The sequence below is a fragment of the Heloderma suspectum genome, chromosome 6 (assembly GCF_057233095.1).
Source record: "Heloderma suspectum isolate Gila_16-S chromosome 6, 16-S_ref, whole genome shotgun sequence".
NCBI lineage: Eukaryota > Metazoa > Chordata > Lepidosauria > Squamata > Helodermatidae > Heloderma > Heloderma suspectum.
Genome location: NC_139463.1, coordinates 8,834,940 through 8,852,859, shown reverse-complemented (window position 1 = coordinate 8,852,859; position 17,920 = coordinate 8,834,940). Strand labels below are relative to the sequence as shown.

Sequence of the window (17,920 nt, the reverse complement as noted above, 5' to 3'; positions counted from 1 at the left end):
AGGTAGCAAGTTCTCCTCTCATGATTGTAGTGATCAAATGGGCCTATATCGGGAAGGCGATCGCCAGGTAACCTGGTCCCAAGTTCAGAGTTTTATATGCCAGCAACAAAACCTTGGTGGCAAAACCCACCAAACCCAAACCCAGTGGCAGACCCAAGAGGCACTGGGGAGCAGAAGTGCTTACAAGCCTCCTCCAGTTCTCAGATGTTCCCACTGCAACTCTGCCTACGAATCTTTGGGCCAGAGCAGATCTCCAAGCACATGGGTCAGAAATGGCTATGAGAACAGCCAGGTTAGTCCCTCAGAAGACGGGGTTTCTTGACCCAGATTAGCACATCAGAACTTCAGAAGGATCTGGCATCAGAGATGAAGCAGAGTAGATGCCTGCTCCTGAGTCAAAGGACAGGGAATTATATTTGGGGGGAGGGAGTGGGTGGTTGAGTGGAAGGTTCCCGAGGTTCAAACGTTGCTGATAGCGCCAACTGAGGTGAGGGAGTGCCCCGATTCTGTCACTGGGGACTGAGTCATCGCATGATGTATCACCCTCCTGGTTTTCCGATCCTACTCATCAGCTGCATAATCCTGATTCCACAGCTCTTTGGCGGCTTCATCGGAATTCTCACTTCACCCTTTATGTCATGACTCAGAAGGAGAAAAAGAAAACAAAACTGTTGAAACCACAGGGCAGGGGTTGCCTGCCGTTTCATCTGTCTGCGAGGGACCTTGCAAATTAGGGGCAGGCATGCAAATGTAATTAAATGCACAAGACATGAGTGGGTCTTGCAGAACGCCGAGACGGCTTGTTTAATGTCTTTTACAATGTTCAGTGAGATAGGATCTAAATGAGCCAGACAAAAATTAGCCGACTGACTTCACCTCCTAGCTGCAGGGTGGGCGGCAGACAAGGAAGCGTTGTCCTGCAGGACTGTGGGTGGGGAGCGCTTGCGGATGACTATATTAATGTTGATAACATTACTCCTGAACAGAAAATGATTGACAGTTGCGAGGAAACCGTGACTCCATGGCTCCAAGAATAATGGAAATTTGGATCTGAGATCATTTACGTCCTAAAGTCTTGTGAAATACATATGAGAATAAAGAAGAAAAGTTTTAAGGGGGGAAAAATACAGTCCTCTCCTTTCCTTGATAACAACAGTGCTGAAAGTGGTTAATAAAAAAGAACAGAGTACTAACAAAACTGTACTGATCAAGGAGCTAATAATGGTTGGTTTACACACGCACACTCCACACTTTGGGGCTGTAGCATAGGGATGCTGGAGAAATCCGCCACGGACTCAAATGAGGCCGGATTCCAAAGAATCTGACCCCCAGAGTCCGCAGTAGACCAGCCACACTCACCTCCATGTCCGGAAGAGTTCCTGCGAGGCAGCTCTCCAGCTTTCTAAAAAATGCGATAGGTTAATGGCAGCTGCCATTTGCTTATCGCAGGAAAATTACAGCCCTAAATGGTTATTGTATGCCATTTGCGGCTGTGAAGCACTTACTTGTACATAAATACAGCCGTAAACAGCTGCAATTTATGTAAAAGTAATTGCTTTATGGCCACAAATGGTATAAAATATGCCATTTACGGCTGCAATTACCCGTGATAGGCTAATGGCAGCCACCATTAGCCTACCACAACTTTTAGAAAGCTGGAGAGCCACTCCACCAACTCTGGTGGATGTGGCAGGGCTCTGGAGAAACCCACCGGGCCTCAAGTGGTCTGAATTGCCCTGCGGTGGCCCCACCCCTGGATCGGATGTTAGGGGATTTGCCCATCCCTACTGCAACATAGGGTGGCCCAAGTGTCCTACTTTACAGAAGATGGGCTGACAGACATCAGTCCTCTTTTCGAAGGACAGCCCAGTTGAAATGTGTTTGTTTGTTACATATATCCTTCCTTTTCCTCCGAGGAACCCAAGGCAGCGTGCATGCTCCTCATCCTCTCCATTTTATCCTCACAACAACCCTGTGAGATAGACTAAGCCAAAAGTCAGTGATTGGCCCAAAGTCACCTTTTTGGGTGACGATGTTACCTCACTGCTACAGAAAGGAAGTACTGAGAGAGTGAACCCTAGTGAACCACCTTAGGGTTCATGTCCTGAAAAAGGATGAGGGTCTCCAACCCATCCTAGACTTTAGGGACCTTAACTCCATCCAAAGAAATTCCGAATGGTAACCCTCACTTCTGTTCTTCCTCTGCTCCAGACTGGTTTGCTTCCATGGACCTTAAAGACGTTTATTTTCACATCTCAATTCACCCGTCCCACTGTTGTTATCTGAGATTTGCCATTAATGAACAGTGGTACCCGTTTCAAGTATTGCCGTTCGGCCTTGCCACCACCTCTAGGGTTTTCACTAAGTGCATGGCCATGGTTGCCACCCACCTTTGGCTACAGGGCATCACAGTATTCCTATATATTGATGATTGGCACATTGTGGCACCATCTTGTTCACTCTCTGATACTCATCTTCTTTCCAACCTAGGATTAAGTGTTAAAGGTTAACCACAAACCAAAAAGGCTCAAAGTGAGCCTCATGGCTGAGGGGGGACTTGAACACAGGTCTTCCCCCATCCAACACTCTTAACTGTTACAGCACACTGTTTTAAAGACAAAGTACCCTACGAAGGGAGAGCAGCAGGGCCGTTGAAGCTGCCCACCAACTGTTAGCACCTGGACAGGAGACCAAGCAGGTACACAGCTCACCATTCCCCACTACAGTGAAAGTGAGAGGTATTGTATAGGTATGTCAGAAGAATCCCTTTGGGGGGTGGAGCTCGATGACTTTTCTTTGGTTCAGCCCCCCAGACTTTGCTCCATTTTCCGCTGTGGAGCCCAGCTTGATCTGCAGTGAGTCAGGCCAGTCTGCTGATTTTCCATTTTTTAAATTTGTGTAAAGTAAGCAAATTTACACAAATTTCAGCCACAAATTGCATGAATCACACAAATTTGCACAAATTTTAGCCATAACCTGTGCAAATCTCTATTTGCACAAATTATAGCTCGACACACAAAAAATGCAAAATGTTCCCAGAGTTGGGGAAAACCCTGCAGCACAGCCCACAAATGAAAACCTAGTTGGGCATGCCATGGAACTCTGTCGAGCCAAAAAAGAAACAGATTTCCCAGTGACGGACATCCATATTTTTTAGTAATTATTTCTAATTTTGTCTCTAAATATGTAAAAGGTAAAGGTAAAGGTGTCCCCAGCCAGTCATGTCCGACTCCAGGGTGCGGTGCTCATCCCCGTTTCTAAGCCGAAGAGCCAGCGCTGTCCGAAGATGCTTCCGTGGCCATGTGGCTGGCATGACTGAACACCGAGGTGAACGGAACGCTGTTACCTTTCCCGCCGAGGAGGTACCTATTTATCTACTTGCAATTTCTTGCTTTCGAACTGCTTGGTTGGTAGGAGCTGGGACTGAAGACGGGAGCTCACTCTGTCACGCGGCACTCGGGTCTCGAACTGCTGTCCTGCTGACCTTCCAGTCTGCAGTTCAGCATCTTAACCACCAAGCCACCGCGGCCCAACTCTATCTATGTACATCAGCATATATCTCTTTCCTCTTTTGTCCCCTCTTTTTAGTGGTGGGCATGCATGCCCTCTTTTTTGGCAATGCGTAACTAGCCCCCCACTGTAGCAACAGATCTGGTGTTGATCTGCATGTGTGAACAAGTCCTCATAGATCAAGCCCCATCGATAGAACTACTGTCTAATTTCAGATAGTGCTTCATGATCAGGGTGAGTTCACACATTCAGCTTGAGCAATCAAGTAATGAAACATAAATGGATGCCTGCATGCATATGTGAAATCAGCCTTTAGAGTAGGAGGTATAAAATCACAGTAGTCACAACAAATCTGTTATCTGTTTTCATCAGCTTTCTCTCCTGAATTTCACAAACAAATAAGAAATTATTGCACATTTTGGAAAAATGGGGATGTGTTCTTTGAAAAAGACCCTTACACTGGTAGTAGGGATGTACGGATTTTGTAAAATCCATTCTGTCCACGTTTCACAGGTTGTCAGGTACCGTTTGTCCCATCATCCACTCATGGAAGGAATTTGATTTTTCAAATTTGCACAAATTCGCACTTGTGAAAATGTGCAACCCCCCCCCCCGCTCATTTTCATGCTTTAGCCTATGGGGGGAATGTGAATTTTTGGCCAGTGGTTTTTAATTTATGTATCCTTGATGACTAAATTTGTGTCAAATTTGTGTAAAGTTGCAGAAAATAAAATCTAAAAAACCAGCTTGCAAGTCTGTGGAAGCTGTGAGAGTCTGGAAAAGTTGGTCCAGTGCAGAATTCACAGGTTGGATTCATAGAAATCGAAACTCATTTGATTCCCTTGCAGATTTATCTGGCATCCCTAGCTGGTAGTACAACTACTAGCACTGTAGAGCAGCCCTCCCCAGCCTGGTGCCCTCCAGATGTGTTGGACTACAATGCACAGCACCCAAGATAGCCATGATGGCTGGGGAATGCTGGGAGTTGTAGTCCAACACATCTGGAGGGCACCAGGCTGGGGGAGGTGGCTTTAGAGTGAGCCAAGCACCATGGAGTGTTGAACCTCTTTCAGCCCAAGGGCCAAATTCAACTTCAGAGAAGCTTTCAGGGGCCACATTCCAGTGGCTGGTGGGGCCAAAGGGGAGGAGCCAAAATACCCCCCCCCCACAGCATATTTTAGCTTTAAGTTCTTATTGCCAGTAACTCAGCCTTAGGAGAGGCATCCCAACCTTTTAGAATGGGGAAAAAATACATGGAAATGCCAGGAAACCACCAAATGGCAGTCATGGGAAACAGCCACTGCCACCTGGAAAGCCAGTTTGTAACCCTAAGTAGGCCAGATTTGGCTTGTGAGTCTGAGGTTCAACACCCCTCATATAGACTATCTCAATGTAATCCCTAAAACATTATCATCCTCATCTTGCAAATATAATGGAGGAGTGGGGGAGAGACTGAGGCTTAGAAAGAGTGACTTGCCAATGTCCCTGTAAGGGTTTGAGGCCTATAGAGGCAAAGGGGAAAAAGGTCAGATTTAGAGGCCTGGAGTGTTCTGTTGGGAGGGGGTAACCCTGAGAGGAGTAGTTTCATTTCTCCGGTTAAGTGTCAGTTTCAATTCTCCACTTGTTTCATTTCTTCAGGTTTGAAGCAGTACTTTTGGTTTTGAGGGAGAAGGGTATATAAAGACAGCGAAAGAGCCAGTATGGGAAGAGACAGCAAGAGCCTGAAGTGAGAGCAGAGTCTAAAGAGAGGGCAGGAAGAAGCAGCCTAGAAATGTCTAAGGACAACTAGGATAAAGGAACTTGCAGTTTGCAACTTTAATTTTCTTTTAATGCCTTTTGTATCACTCAGCAATATTGGGTGAATACCTTTAGTTGTGCCCCTTCATGGATTACTGCCTTGTTGTGGCGAAGGGGCTTGCATAACTCAGTGAAGCCATAAGCAATGCCGTGCAGGGCCACCCAAGATGGACAGGTCATGGTGGAGAGTTCTGACAAAATGTGGTCCACTGGAGAAGGAAATGGCAACCCACTCCAGTATTCTTGCCAAGAAAACCCCATGGAACGTATCACAAGGCTAAAAGATATGACGCCGGAAGATGAGCCCCTCAGGTCGGAAGGTGTCCAATATACTATTGGGGAAGAGAAGAGGGAATTTCCAAGTAGTGCCAGAAAGAGTGAAGCGGCTGGGCCAAAGCCAAAAGGACACTCAGCTGTGGATGTGTCTGGTGATGAAAAGAAAATCCTATGCTGTAAAGAACAATATTGTTTAGGAACCTGGAATGTAAGATCAATGAATCAAGGTAAGCTGGAGGTGGTCAAACATGAGATGGCAAGATTGAACATCGACATCTTGGGAATCAGTGAACTAAAATGGACAAGCATGGGCGAATTTAATTCAGGTAACCATTATATCTACTACTGTAGGCAAGAATCCCTTAGAAGAAATGGAGTAGCACTCATAGTCAATAAAAGGGTGGGAAAAGCAGTACTGGGGTACAATCTCAAAAACAACAGAATGATCTCAGTACGAATCCAAGGCAAACCATTCAACATCACAGTAAATCAAGTCTATGCCCCAACCACTGAGGCCGAAGAAGCTGAGGTTGATCGGTTCTATGAAGACCTACAACACCTTCTAGAACTAACACCAAAAAAAGATGTCCTTTTCATCATAGGGGATTGGAAAGCCAAAGTAGGAAGTCAAGAAATAACTGGGATAACAGGCAAGATTGGCCTTGGAATCAGGCCAAAATGAAGCAGGACAAAAGCTAATAGAGTTCTGTCAAGAGAACACGCTGATCATAGCAAACACTGTTTTCCAACAGCACAAGAGGCGACTCTACACATGGACATCACCAGATGGTCAATATCGAAATCAGATTGATTATGTCCTTTGCAGCCAAAGATGGAGAAGCTCTATACAGTCAGTACAAACAAGACCTGGAACTGACTGTGGCTCAGATCATGAGCTGCTTCTTGCAAAATTTCAGCTTAAATTGAAGAACGTAGGGAAAACCACTAAACCATTCAGGTATGACCTCAATCATATCCCTTATGAATATACAGTGGAGGTGACGAATAGATTTCAGGGATTAGACCTGATCGACAGAGTGCCTGAGGAACTATGGACGGAGGTCCGTAACATTGTTCAGGAGGCAGCAACTCAATCCATCCCAAAGAAAAAGAAATGCAAGAAAGCCAAGTGGCTGTCTGATGAGGCTTCATAAGTAGCTGAGGAAAGAATGGAAGCGAAAAGCAAAGGAGAAAGGGGAAGATATATCCAACTGAATGCAGAGTTCCAGAGTATAGCAAGGAGAGATAAGAAGGCCTTCTTAAATAAACAATGCAAAGAAATCGAGGAAAACAATAGAATGAGAAAGACTAGAGATCTCTACAAGAAAATCGGAGATCTCAAGGGAACGTTTTGTGCAAAGACAGGCATGATAAAGGACAAAGAAGGCAGGGACCTCACAGAAGCAGATGAGATTCAGAAGAGGTAGAAAGAATACACAGGAGAACTATACAGGAAAGAGCTTAATGTCCCTGATAGCCATGATAGTGTGGTCAGTGAACTTGAGCCAGACATCCTCGAGAGTGAATTCAAGTGGGCCTTAGGAAGCATTAGTAACAACAAAGCTAGCGAAGATGACAGTATTCCAGCTGAGCTATTTAAAATCCTAAAAGATGCTGTTGTTAAAGTGCAGCACTCAATATGCCAACAAATTTGGAACACTCAACAGTGGCCACAAGACTGGAAAAGGTCAGTTTACATTCCAATTCCAAAGAAGGGCAACGCCAAAGAGTGTTCAAAGTACTGTACAATTGCGCTCGTTTCACATGCCAGCAAGGTTATGCTCAAAATCCTACAAGCTAGGCTTCAGCAGTATGTGAACTGAGAACTACTGGAAGTACAAGCTGGGTTCCGAAGAGGCAGACTAGAGATCAAATCGCCAACATTCGATGGATCATGGAGAAAGCAAGAGAATTCCAGAAAAACATCTATTTCTGCTTCATTGACTATGCTAAAGCCTTTGATTGTGTGGATCACAACAAACTGTGGCAAACTCTTAAAGAGACGGGAGTACCAGACCATCTTACCTGTCTCCTGAGAAACCAGTATGAGGGTCAAGAAGCAACAGTAAGAACCAGACATGGAACAACCGATTGGTTCAAAATTGGGAAAGGAGTACGACAAGGCTGCATATTGTCACCCTGCTTATTTAACTCATATGCAGAGTACATCATGAGAAACTCTGGGTTGGATGAATCACAGGTCGGAATTAAGATTGCTGGGAGAATTATCAACAACCTCAGATACGCAGACGATACCACCCTAATGGCAGAAAGTGAAGAGGATCTAAAGAGCCTCTTGTTGAGGGTGAAAGTGGAGAGTGCAAAAGCTGGTTTGAAACTCAACATGAACAAAACAAAGATCATGGCATCTGGCCCCATCACTTCCTGCATATAGAAGGGGAAGAAATGGAAGCAGTGACAGATTTTATTTTCTTGGGCTCCCAGATCACCGCAGATGGTGACTGTAGCTATGAAATTAAAAGACGCTTGCTCCTTGGGAGGAAAGCTATGGCAAACCTAGACAGCATAGTAACAAGCAGAGACATCACCTTGCCGACAAAGGTCCGCATAATCAAAGCTATGTTTTTCCCAGTAGTAATGTATGGCTGTGAGAGCTGGACTATAAGGAAGGCTGAGCGCTGAAGAATTGATGCCTTTGAACTGTGGTGCTGGAGAAGACTCTTACGAGTCCCCTGGACTGCAAGGAGGTCAAATCAGTCCATCCTAAAGGAAATCAACCCTGAGTGCTCATTGGAAGGACAGATACTGAAGCTGAAGCTCAAATATTTTGGCCACCTAATGTGAAGAGAAAACTCTCTGGAAAAGACCCTGATGCTGGGAAAGACTGAAGGCAAAAGGAGAAGGGGATGGCAGAGGATGAGATGGCTAGATAGCATCACCGATGCAATGAACATGAACATGAGGATGCTCCGGGAGAGAGCGGAGGACAGGAAGGCCTGGTGTGCTATGGTCCATAGGGTCACAAAGAGTCAGACACGACTTAACGACTGAACAACAACAACCTTTAGTTGTGATTGTTTACTTTAAATTTACCAGTAAACTGTTGTGATTAAACCCCAAGTGTCTGGTGTGTCAGTCACTCCACGTCTACAGCCTAAACCCCATGTTTCTGGGAAAGGGAGGTTTAAAAGAAGGAAGGTGGGACTCTTAAGGAGGCAAGAGATCCTTATAGAGTTCCCCAGGGGGTCCAGGTCATAAGGGGACCCTTGACAGTCCCCTAATGAGTTCAAGGGATGTGTAAGATTGGAACCATGGACTTTCCAGTTGGGCTTTGGAAGATCACTACATTTCTTGTGGTAGAATTTTTGCCATCTTGAGCTTCCTTCATTGATGGCATCTAACCCACCGCTCACCCTTCAAATGAATGGTGGAGTCACTTGGCTGTTGCCTTGCTTGTTTAAGCCTCCCTTACTAAGGGAGTTAAGTCCCCATTCAACACAGTGGGTGGCACCACAGAGAAAGTCTGCTTCTGGTTGCTGCTAGGTGCCAATCTGCAGGTTGCAGAACAAGTAGCCAGGTCTCCTCTCATGATTGTGGTGATCAAATGGGTCTGTATCAGGAAGGTATATCGGGAAATCCCTTCCAAGGTCAGAGACAACATCCAGCCTCAGAAGGGGGAGTCAGAGATCCACCCCTTGACCCTGCCCCCTTAAAGCTGGCGTGGAGAGAACTGCACAGGATGCCTCTCCGGGGTTAGAAAATCAACCTTGGAGAGGGGCAAAAGGGGGCATTCCAGTGGGTGGCGAGGGGAGGAAACTGGAGAGGCCAGGATACAATTTATCCTGCGCCTCCTCCAGCCTTCTCCCCTCCACCTCCAAAGCACCCTTGCTAGAGGGGCTGAAAAGCCTGTCTAGCAAAAATAAAGCTGCTCAGAGGATGGGGAGGTGAAGATTACCTCTGCTACTCCTCCCACTTTGCTGGCTTCAGCCCAGCAGGATATAGGAATCTTAAAGTCCCGGAGTTCAGGGGCTTCCAAGCAGCAATGACACAGCCCATAGGACTGTGTCCTTAACCTAATGTAAATGTTATGTTATGTAGACATTTTCACTGGAATAATAGCATTTACTTCAGTTACATTGTTTTCATTTAAGAAAAATATTAATTAACCCAGGGTGGCCAGAAACCTTGGGCCAGCGCCAGTTTGGTTCTGTTGATGTGAATAGGAATGCAGGAAGTTGCCTTAGACTGAGTCAGGCCATCTAGCTCAGTATTGTCAACACTGACCAGCAACCGTTCTCCAGGGTTTCAGGCAAGATCTCCAACCCAGCCCAACATGGAGGTGCTGGGGATTGAATCTATGACCTTCTGCATGCAAAGCAGGGTTCTACCACTGAGCTATGGCCTCTGTATAGTGCTCCCACACACCCCTCTCTGTGTACAATCTGCACATAGGGTTGTATGGATTTTGCTAAATCCATTCCCTCTGTGTTTCACAGATTGTCTTGTGTCTTTCATTCCGTCATCCACTCATTGAAGGAACTGGATTTGTTTCACCAACAGAATTTTGTTCTACTTGCGTTAATTTGCATTAGCGGAACTGCGCACTTGCGCAAATGCACATTGCTTAATGTGCATTAGCGCTAATGTAAATTCGTGCAAATCCCCCCTGGCCCTCCCTGTGAAAAACTGATCCACAAGTCCATGGAATCAGCATGACTTGGAAAAAGCCGGTCTGGTGTGGCATCTGCCATTTGGGTTCACAGAACTCATTTGAGCTCATTGCGGATTTCTCCGACATCCCTAACTGCACACAGCTTTGTGTGGTGCTGGCAGACTGGTGCAGCTCCCCTGTTGAAGTGGCTGCAGCCATGCAACATCCAGTATCCCCAGCTACAGCTGTGTAGAGGGTTCAAAGGAAAGAGGGAGTGCTTGTGCTTTGCATGTATGAGATCCCATGAGGTCCAGCCCCTGGCACCCCCAAGTAAAGCTTCCCAGACAAAGGGACTGGATCTCAAACCTTATCAATGGGAAAGCAGTGCCAATTCCAAAATTCTGTATCAATGGAAGAGTTGCGGGACTTGGGACCAATTGGCCCTAATTCCAAGAGAGAGAGAGAGAGAGAGAGAGAGAGAGAGAGGGCAAGGCATGCATCAATAGTTTATGCCCTGGTCTCCTCTCGCCTAGACTACCATAATGTGCTGTATGTGGGGTTGCCCTTGAAGATGGTTCGGAAGCTGCAGCTGGTGCAGAATGCGGCGGCCCGCCTGATTAAAGGCAGCCATCGACGAGACCACATCACTCCAGTGCTGAAGGAGTTGCACTGGTTACCAGTTGTTTTCTGGGTCCAATTCAAGGTATTGGCATTGACGTTTAAAAACCTATATGGTTCTGGCCCAGTCTATCTTAAGGAGCGTCTCCAACAACACCAGGGATGCTGCTCAATGAGATCAGCCTTGGAAGGCCTTCTGTCTGTGCCATCAGCCAGGACAGCTGGGCTGGTGAGGACTAGGGAGAAGGCCTTTTCTGTGGTGGCCCCCACTCTGTGGAGTTCCCTCCCTAGTGACCTCTGCCATGCCCCCTCTTCAATGAGCTTCCACCAGGCTTTGAAAACCTGGCTGTTCAGGTGGGTATTTGGGGTGGGCTAGGGTTTTTTAGAGCAATGCTGTTTTGTTCAGTTGATTGTGTAGATTTGTTGTATTTCATGTTGTTATTCGTATAGCCCATTTGTAACCAGCCAGATGGGCAGCTAATAAATCTAATAAATGAGATACAAAATAAACAAAATGTTTGTTGCTCCTGCTCCTTGCTGCTCTCAGTGCACACTTGGAGAGGCCAGGGGAACTGGCAGCAACAGCACGGAGGAGGAGCAGGGCCTGGGATGGGTAGCAGGCCACCTAGTGTGACTTGGATTGCTGCAGGCGCCTGATGATCCCAAGCCTTCATGCCGACCCTGTGGGAAAGGCCTCGGTCTCAGAACTTGGAGAGCTGCTGCCAGTCAGAGCAGAGACTGCTGCCTTAGCGGGCCAACGGTCTGACCTAGCATAAGGGAGCCGTATAGGTTTATATTAGAGATGTGTGCAAATGGCCTCTTGAAATTTTCCACCCTATTTGTGGGCGGAGAAATTAGAGGGACAATTTGACTGGATTTCTCCAGGAAGCAGAGAAATTCTCCAGAGTTTCTCACAGGTAGGACTCACCACTGGTGAGGGTTGTAGCACGACGTCTTTCTTTTTTCTTAAGGGCTTTTGGTTCTTTGTATTTACCTTACTTATGAGGTGCAAGTGGCAACAGCAGCAACTGCGTTGGCCCCCTGGCTCCCATTTTATTAGTAGCCCCTATTTTGCATCCTTCACGATGCCCCAAACCTATCATTGGTCCGGAGTATTGTGGGGAGGGGGGAGGGGAAGGCGGCCACCACACACACATACACACACAAATGGTGGAGAAAATTTGAAGGAAATTCCTGAAAGTGGCATTTTATTTCAGGCGGGGTGGGGGTGGGGTGAAGGTAAGAAAAGAAAAATCTCAGAGCTTTTCTGAGCAAAATGTCTTCTGAGAGGGCATTTTATGCTTTATTTTGAATTTCTTTGGGTGGCATTTTTGAGCTTACCAAATTACTGCAGGGTAATGGAGGCTGCAGCCTGAGCCCCCTGATTTGGAAAAGGCGTATGGGAGGAATGAGCCCTTGATGTCTTCCTCTGGGCTGTACTTGATATGTGGGAAGCCAAGGAGGCTACAGGCTGCCGGAGAAAAGGTTGTCGAATTAAAGAGAGGACACTCACACACATTCCTTGGCCACCTCATAAGTAAGGTAAATACAACAACCCTGAACCCAACCCCTGAGAATTTCTCCAAATTTTTCTCCTCCTTTGAATCACTTCTACGAAAGCAATTTCTTTTCTATCAGGTTGAGTGAGAATGGTCCTCAGCAATAGCTTATTTATAAAAGATTGGTACGGATATACAGATATGTATGTTCACATTATATTTAAAAGATCGGTATGGATATACAGATATGTATGTTCACGTTATATATAAAAGATCAGTATGGATATACAGATATGTATGTTCATATTCCCCTTCATGGATCACTGCTTTGTTGTGGTGAAGGGGCTTGCGTAACTCAGTGAAGCCATAAGCAATGCCATGCAGGGCCACCCGAGATGGACAGGTCATGGTGGAGAGTTCTGACAAAATGTGGTCCACTGGAGAAGGAAATGGCAACCCACTCCAGTATTCCTGCCAAGAAAACCCCATGGAACGTATCACAAGGCTAAAAGATGTGATCCCGGAAGATGAGCCCCTCAGATCGGAAGGTGTCCAACATACTACTGGGGAAGAGCAGAGGGAATTTCCAAGTAGCGCCAGAAAGAGTGAAGCGGCTGGGCCAAAGCTGAAAGGACACTCAGCTGTGTATGTGTCTGGTGGTAAAAAGAAAATCCGATGCTATAAAGAACAATATTGTTTAGGAACCTGGAATGTAAGATCAATGAATCAAGGTAAGCTGGAGGTGGTCAAACATGAGATGGCAAGACTGAACATCGACATCATGAGAATCAGAGAACTAAAATGGACAAGCATGGGCGAATTTAATTCAGGTGACCATCATATCTGCTACTGTGGGTAAGAATCCCTTAGAAGAAATGGAGTAGCACTCATAGTCAACAAAAGGGTGGGAAAAGCAGTACTGGGGTACAATCTCAAAAACAACAGAATGATCTCAGTATGAATCCAAGGCAAACCATTCAACATCACAGTAATTCAAGTCTATGCCCCAACCACTGAGGCCGAAGAAGCTGAGGTTGATCGGCTCTATGAAGACCTACAACACCTTCTAGAACTAACACCAAAGAAAGATGTCCTCTTCATCATAGGGGATTGGAATGCTAAACTAGGAAGTCAAGAAATCACCGGGATAACAGGCAAGCATGGCCTTGGTGTACAAAATGAAGCAGGACAAAGGCTAATAGAGTTTTGCCAAGAGAACACGCTGATCATAGCAAACACTCTTTTCCAACAGCACAAGAGGCGACTCTACACATGGACATTACCAGATGGCCAATATCGAAATCAGATTGATTATGTCATTTGCAGCCAAAGATGGAGAAGCTCCATACAGTCAGTCAAAACAAGACCTGGAACTGACTGTGGCTCAGATCATGAGCTGCTTATCACAAAATTTCGGCTTAAATTGAAGAATGTAGGGAAAACCACTAAACCATTCAGGTATGACCTAAATCATATCCCTACTCCCTTATGAATATACAGTGGAGGTGAGGAATAGATTTAAGGGATTAGACCTGATGGACAGAGTGCCTGAGGAACTATGGATGGAGGTCTGTAACATTGTTCAGGAGGCAGCAACTCAATCCATCCCCAAGAAAAAGAAATGCAAGAAAGCCAAGTGGCTGTCTGATGAGGCTTCACAAGAAGCTGAGGAAAGAATGGAAGCGAAAAGCAAGGGAGAAAGGGGAAGATGTATCCAACTGAATGCAGAGTTCCAAAGAATAGCAAAGAGAGACAAGAAGGCCTTCTTAAATGAACAATGCAAAGAAATCGAAGAAAACAACAGAATGGGAAAGACTAGAGATCTCTTCAAGAAAATCAGAGATATCAAGGGAACGTTTTGTGCAAAGATGGGCATGATAAAGGACAAAGAAGGCAGGGACCTAACAGAAGCAGATGAGATTAAGAAGAGGTGGAAAGAATACATAGAAGAACTATACAGGAAAGAGCTTAATGTCCCTGATAGCTATGATAGTGTGGTCACTGAACTTGAGCTGGACATTCTAGAGAGTGAAATCAAGTGGGCCTTAGGAAGCATTACTAACAACAAAGCCAGCAGAGATGACAGTATTCCAGCTGAGCTATTTAAAATCCTCAAAGATGATGCTGTTGAAGTGCTGCACTCAATATGCCAACAAATTTGGAATACTCAACAGTGGCCACAAGACTGGAAAAGGTCAGTTTACATTCCAATTCCAAAGAAGGGCAATGCCAAAGAGTGTTCAAACTACAGTACAATTGTGCTCATTTCACATGCCAGCAAGGTTATGCTCAAAATCCTCCAAGCTAGGCTTCAGCAGCATGTGAACCAAGAACTACCGGAAGTACAAGCTGGGTTCCGAAGAGGCAGAGGAACTAGAGATCAAATTGCCAACATTCGCTGGATCATGGAGAAAGCAAGAGAATTCCAGAAAAACATCTATTTCTGCTTCATTGACTACACTAAAGTCTTTGATTGTGTGGATCACAACAAACTGTGGCAAATTCTTAAAGAGATGGGAGTACCAGACCACCTTACCTGTCTCCTGAGAAACCTGAACGAGGGTCAAGAAGCAACAGTAGGAACCGGACGTGGAACAGCTGATTGGTTCAAAATTGGGAAAGGAGTACAACAAGGTTGTATATTGTCGCCCCGCTTATTTAATTTATATGCAGAGTACATCATGAGAAATGCCGGGTTGGATGAATCACAGGTTGGAATTAAGATTGCTGGGAGAATTATCAACAACCTCAGATACGCAGACGATACCACCCTAATGGCAGAAAGCGAAGAGGATCTAAAGTCCCTCTTGTCGAGGGTGAAAGTGGAGAGTGCAAAAGCTGGTTTGAAACTCAACATTAAAAAAAACTAAGACCATGGCATCTGGCCCCATCACTTCCTGGCATATAGAAGGGGAAGAAATGGAAGCAGTGACAGATTTTATTTTCTTGGGCTCCAAGATCACCGCAGACGGTGACTGTAGCCATGAAATCAAAAGACGCTTGCTCCTTGGGAGGAAAGCTATGGCAAACCTAGACAGCATAGTAAGAAGCAGAGACATCACCTTGCTGACAAATATTCGTATAATCAAAGCTATGGTTTTCCGAGTAGCAACATATGGCTGTGAGAGCTGGATGATAAGGAAGGCTGAGCGCCGAAGAATTGATGCTTTGGAACTGTGGTGCTGGAGAAGACTCTTACGAGTCCCCTGGACTGCAAGGAGGTCAAATCAGTCCATCCTAAAGGAAATCAACCCTGAGTGCTCATTGGAAGGACAGATACTGAAGCTGAAGCTCAAATATTTTGGCCACCTAATGCGAAGAGAAAACTCCCTGGAAAAGGCCCTGATGCTGGGAAAGACTGAAGGCAAAAGGAGAAGGGGACGGCAGAGGATGAGATGGCTAGATAGCATCACCGATGCAATGAATATGAACTTGAGCACGCTCTGGGAGAGAGCGCAGGACAGGAAGGCCTGGCGTGCTATGGTCCATGGGGTCACGAAGAGTCGGACACGACTGAACGACTGAACAACAACAATGTTCACATTATATATAAATGATTGGTATGGATATACAGATATGTATGTTCACATTACCTTGCTGCCCTGAGGGGCCCTGAGAAAGCAGGAACAGGGGGACAGATTGCATGTGACCTGGAACCTGCACGAGTTGTTGCAAAGTGTGAAGAGAACTCATATCCTGAAGGAGAAGAAGAACATGAGTCAAATATGATGGAGGTCCTTCACAAAGTCATGCAGTCACTCTATTGCCTGGTCCGCTTCATCAGCATCCCAACCCCAGCTGCTCAGTCCTTCATTCGTTTTCCCAAAATGACACATGCATCACCTGATATTTCATAGCTTGATGACTCAACACACAGAGCCCAAACACATGATCAATTGCTGGCCCAAATCACTTCACACTGCAGGACGGCAGCCGAGTGTTTGAATACTTCCCCCAGATGGGGTGGTCACGTGTCCTCTTTGACAGAGGACAGTCCTCTATTTGAAGGCTTCCTCTGTTTGAAAGGCTGTGCAGTCCAAGTCTGGTTGAAAGATAAAGAACCATCAGAAGGAAGAGCTTAAGTTCCTTGAAGCTGCCCATCAACACCACCTGGACAGCATACTGAACAACGCACAAAGCTCACCTGGTCACAGTCATCCCCACTGTGGTGAGATGTCCGATAAGAACATAAGAAGAGCCATGCTGGATCAGGCCAAGGGTCCATCTAGTCCAGCATTCTGTTCACACCATGGCCAACCAGCTGTTGACCAGGAACCCACAAGCAGGACATGAGTGCAACAGCACCCTCCCACCCATGTTCCCCAGCAACTGGTGTACATAGGCTCACTGCCTCTGGTACTGGAGGTAGCATATAGCCATCTGGACTAGTAGCCATTCATAGCCTTCTCCTCCAGGAATTTTCTAACCCCTTTTAAAGCCATCCAAATTGGTGGCCATCACTACAACTTGTGGTAGTGAATTCTATAGTTTGACTATGTGCTGTGTGAAGAAGTCCTTCCTTTTATCTGTCCTGAATCTCCCACCAAACAGCTTCATGGGATGTCCCCGGGTTCTAGCATTATGACAGAAGGAGATAAATGTCCTCCTATCTGGCTTTCCCTGACCTGTAATTGACTATGACACTGCTCTGTTCTACTCTTGTTCTTGTTGTAACTTTTTGAATGCATTTATTATTTTACATTGTTTTTACATTGAATTATATGTATTTTTGATGTAAACTGCTTAGAGATTTTAGGATATTGAACAGTATAGAAGCAGTATAAACAAACAAACAAATAAATAAATACACTGTATTTCTATTTACATCATAATAATTTTTGCCTAAATTTGGATATCGACATATACATTAGCATATGCAAGTATTTATGCAAATTTGTGTCTGCTTTTGCCCTCTTTTGGGGTGATGCATTTCCTCTTTCTGGGAGATTCATAAGTAACCACCCTACCCCCAGACAGAACAACTCCCTGCATATAGAAAAGTAGTTTATCAGAGAGACAGCTTGGCTAGAACTTTCTCCCTCACATGCTAGCTGTGTGTGTTCAGGGAGCTCTCTCTTAATCTGGGGGAGCATTCAAAGAAGAGAAGGGTCATAGGGGTAATGTCAGGGTTGCCCCTAAGTGCAATGATTGGCACAGTAGCTCAGAGTCTGAAGAGGAACCGCAAAACGTGAGGGAGGAAATTTCCCAGGCGTGGACAGAGATGGATCGGCCTACTCCTCAAGCTTCAAAGGCACAGCTGGATGGAGAGGGCCCCTCTTCACCCATCACTGTGAGAGATAGCGAACAGGGAGAGCGGGGGCTGGTAGCACCTGAATTCTTAGACGCTAGATGCAGAGACAAGAGAGTAATGGCAGGGGCGGAGCTTAGGCGATCTGCCCAATTGGCCTGGCAGGAACAAATGTGCTTATAGTCCTCACGAGATAGAGGCAGATCCCCCCCCCCCATTAAGTTAGGACAGCAAGCTTGCTTGTTCCTCAAATGGTGGGCAACTTCCGTAGTTTTCCTTTGAACTCCCTGAAGGTATTTCCTTTGTAGACTGTGGCTCACTGACAATTAGCATCTGAATGACCCATTGAATTAAATGGAT

At 45.7% G+C, this 17,920-nt stretch overlaps 1 protein-coding gene across 1 annotated transcript in view; it reads right to left on the bottom strand.

Annotated features, from left to right (window-relative positions):
* POU2F3 (POU class 2 homeobox 3) overlaps positions 1 to 17,920 on the bottom strand; it is a 130,582-nt gene that overhangs the window by 23,293 nt on the left and 89,369 nt on the right. The window contains exon 6 of the mRNA XM_084807233.1: positions 15,906 to 16,008. Coding sequence (XP_084663359.1) covers positions 15,906 to 16,008 — 103 coding nt within the window. The remainder of the gene's footprint in view (positions 1 to 15,905; positions 16,009 to 17,920) is intronic.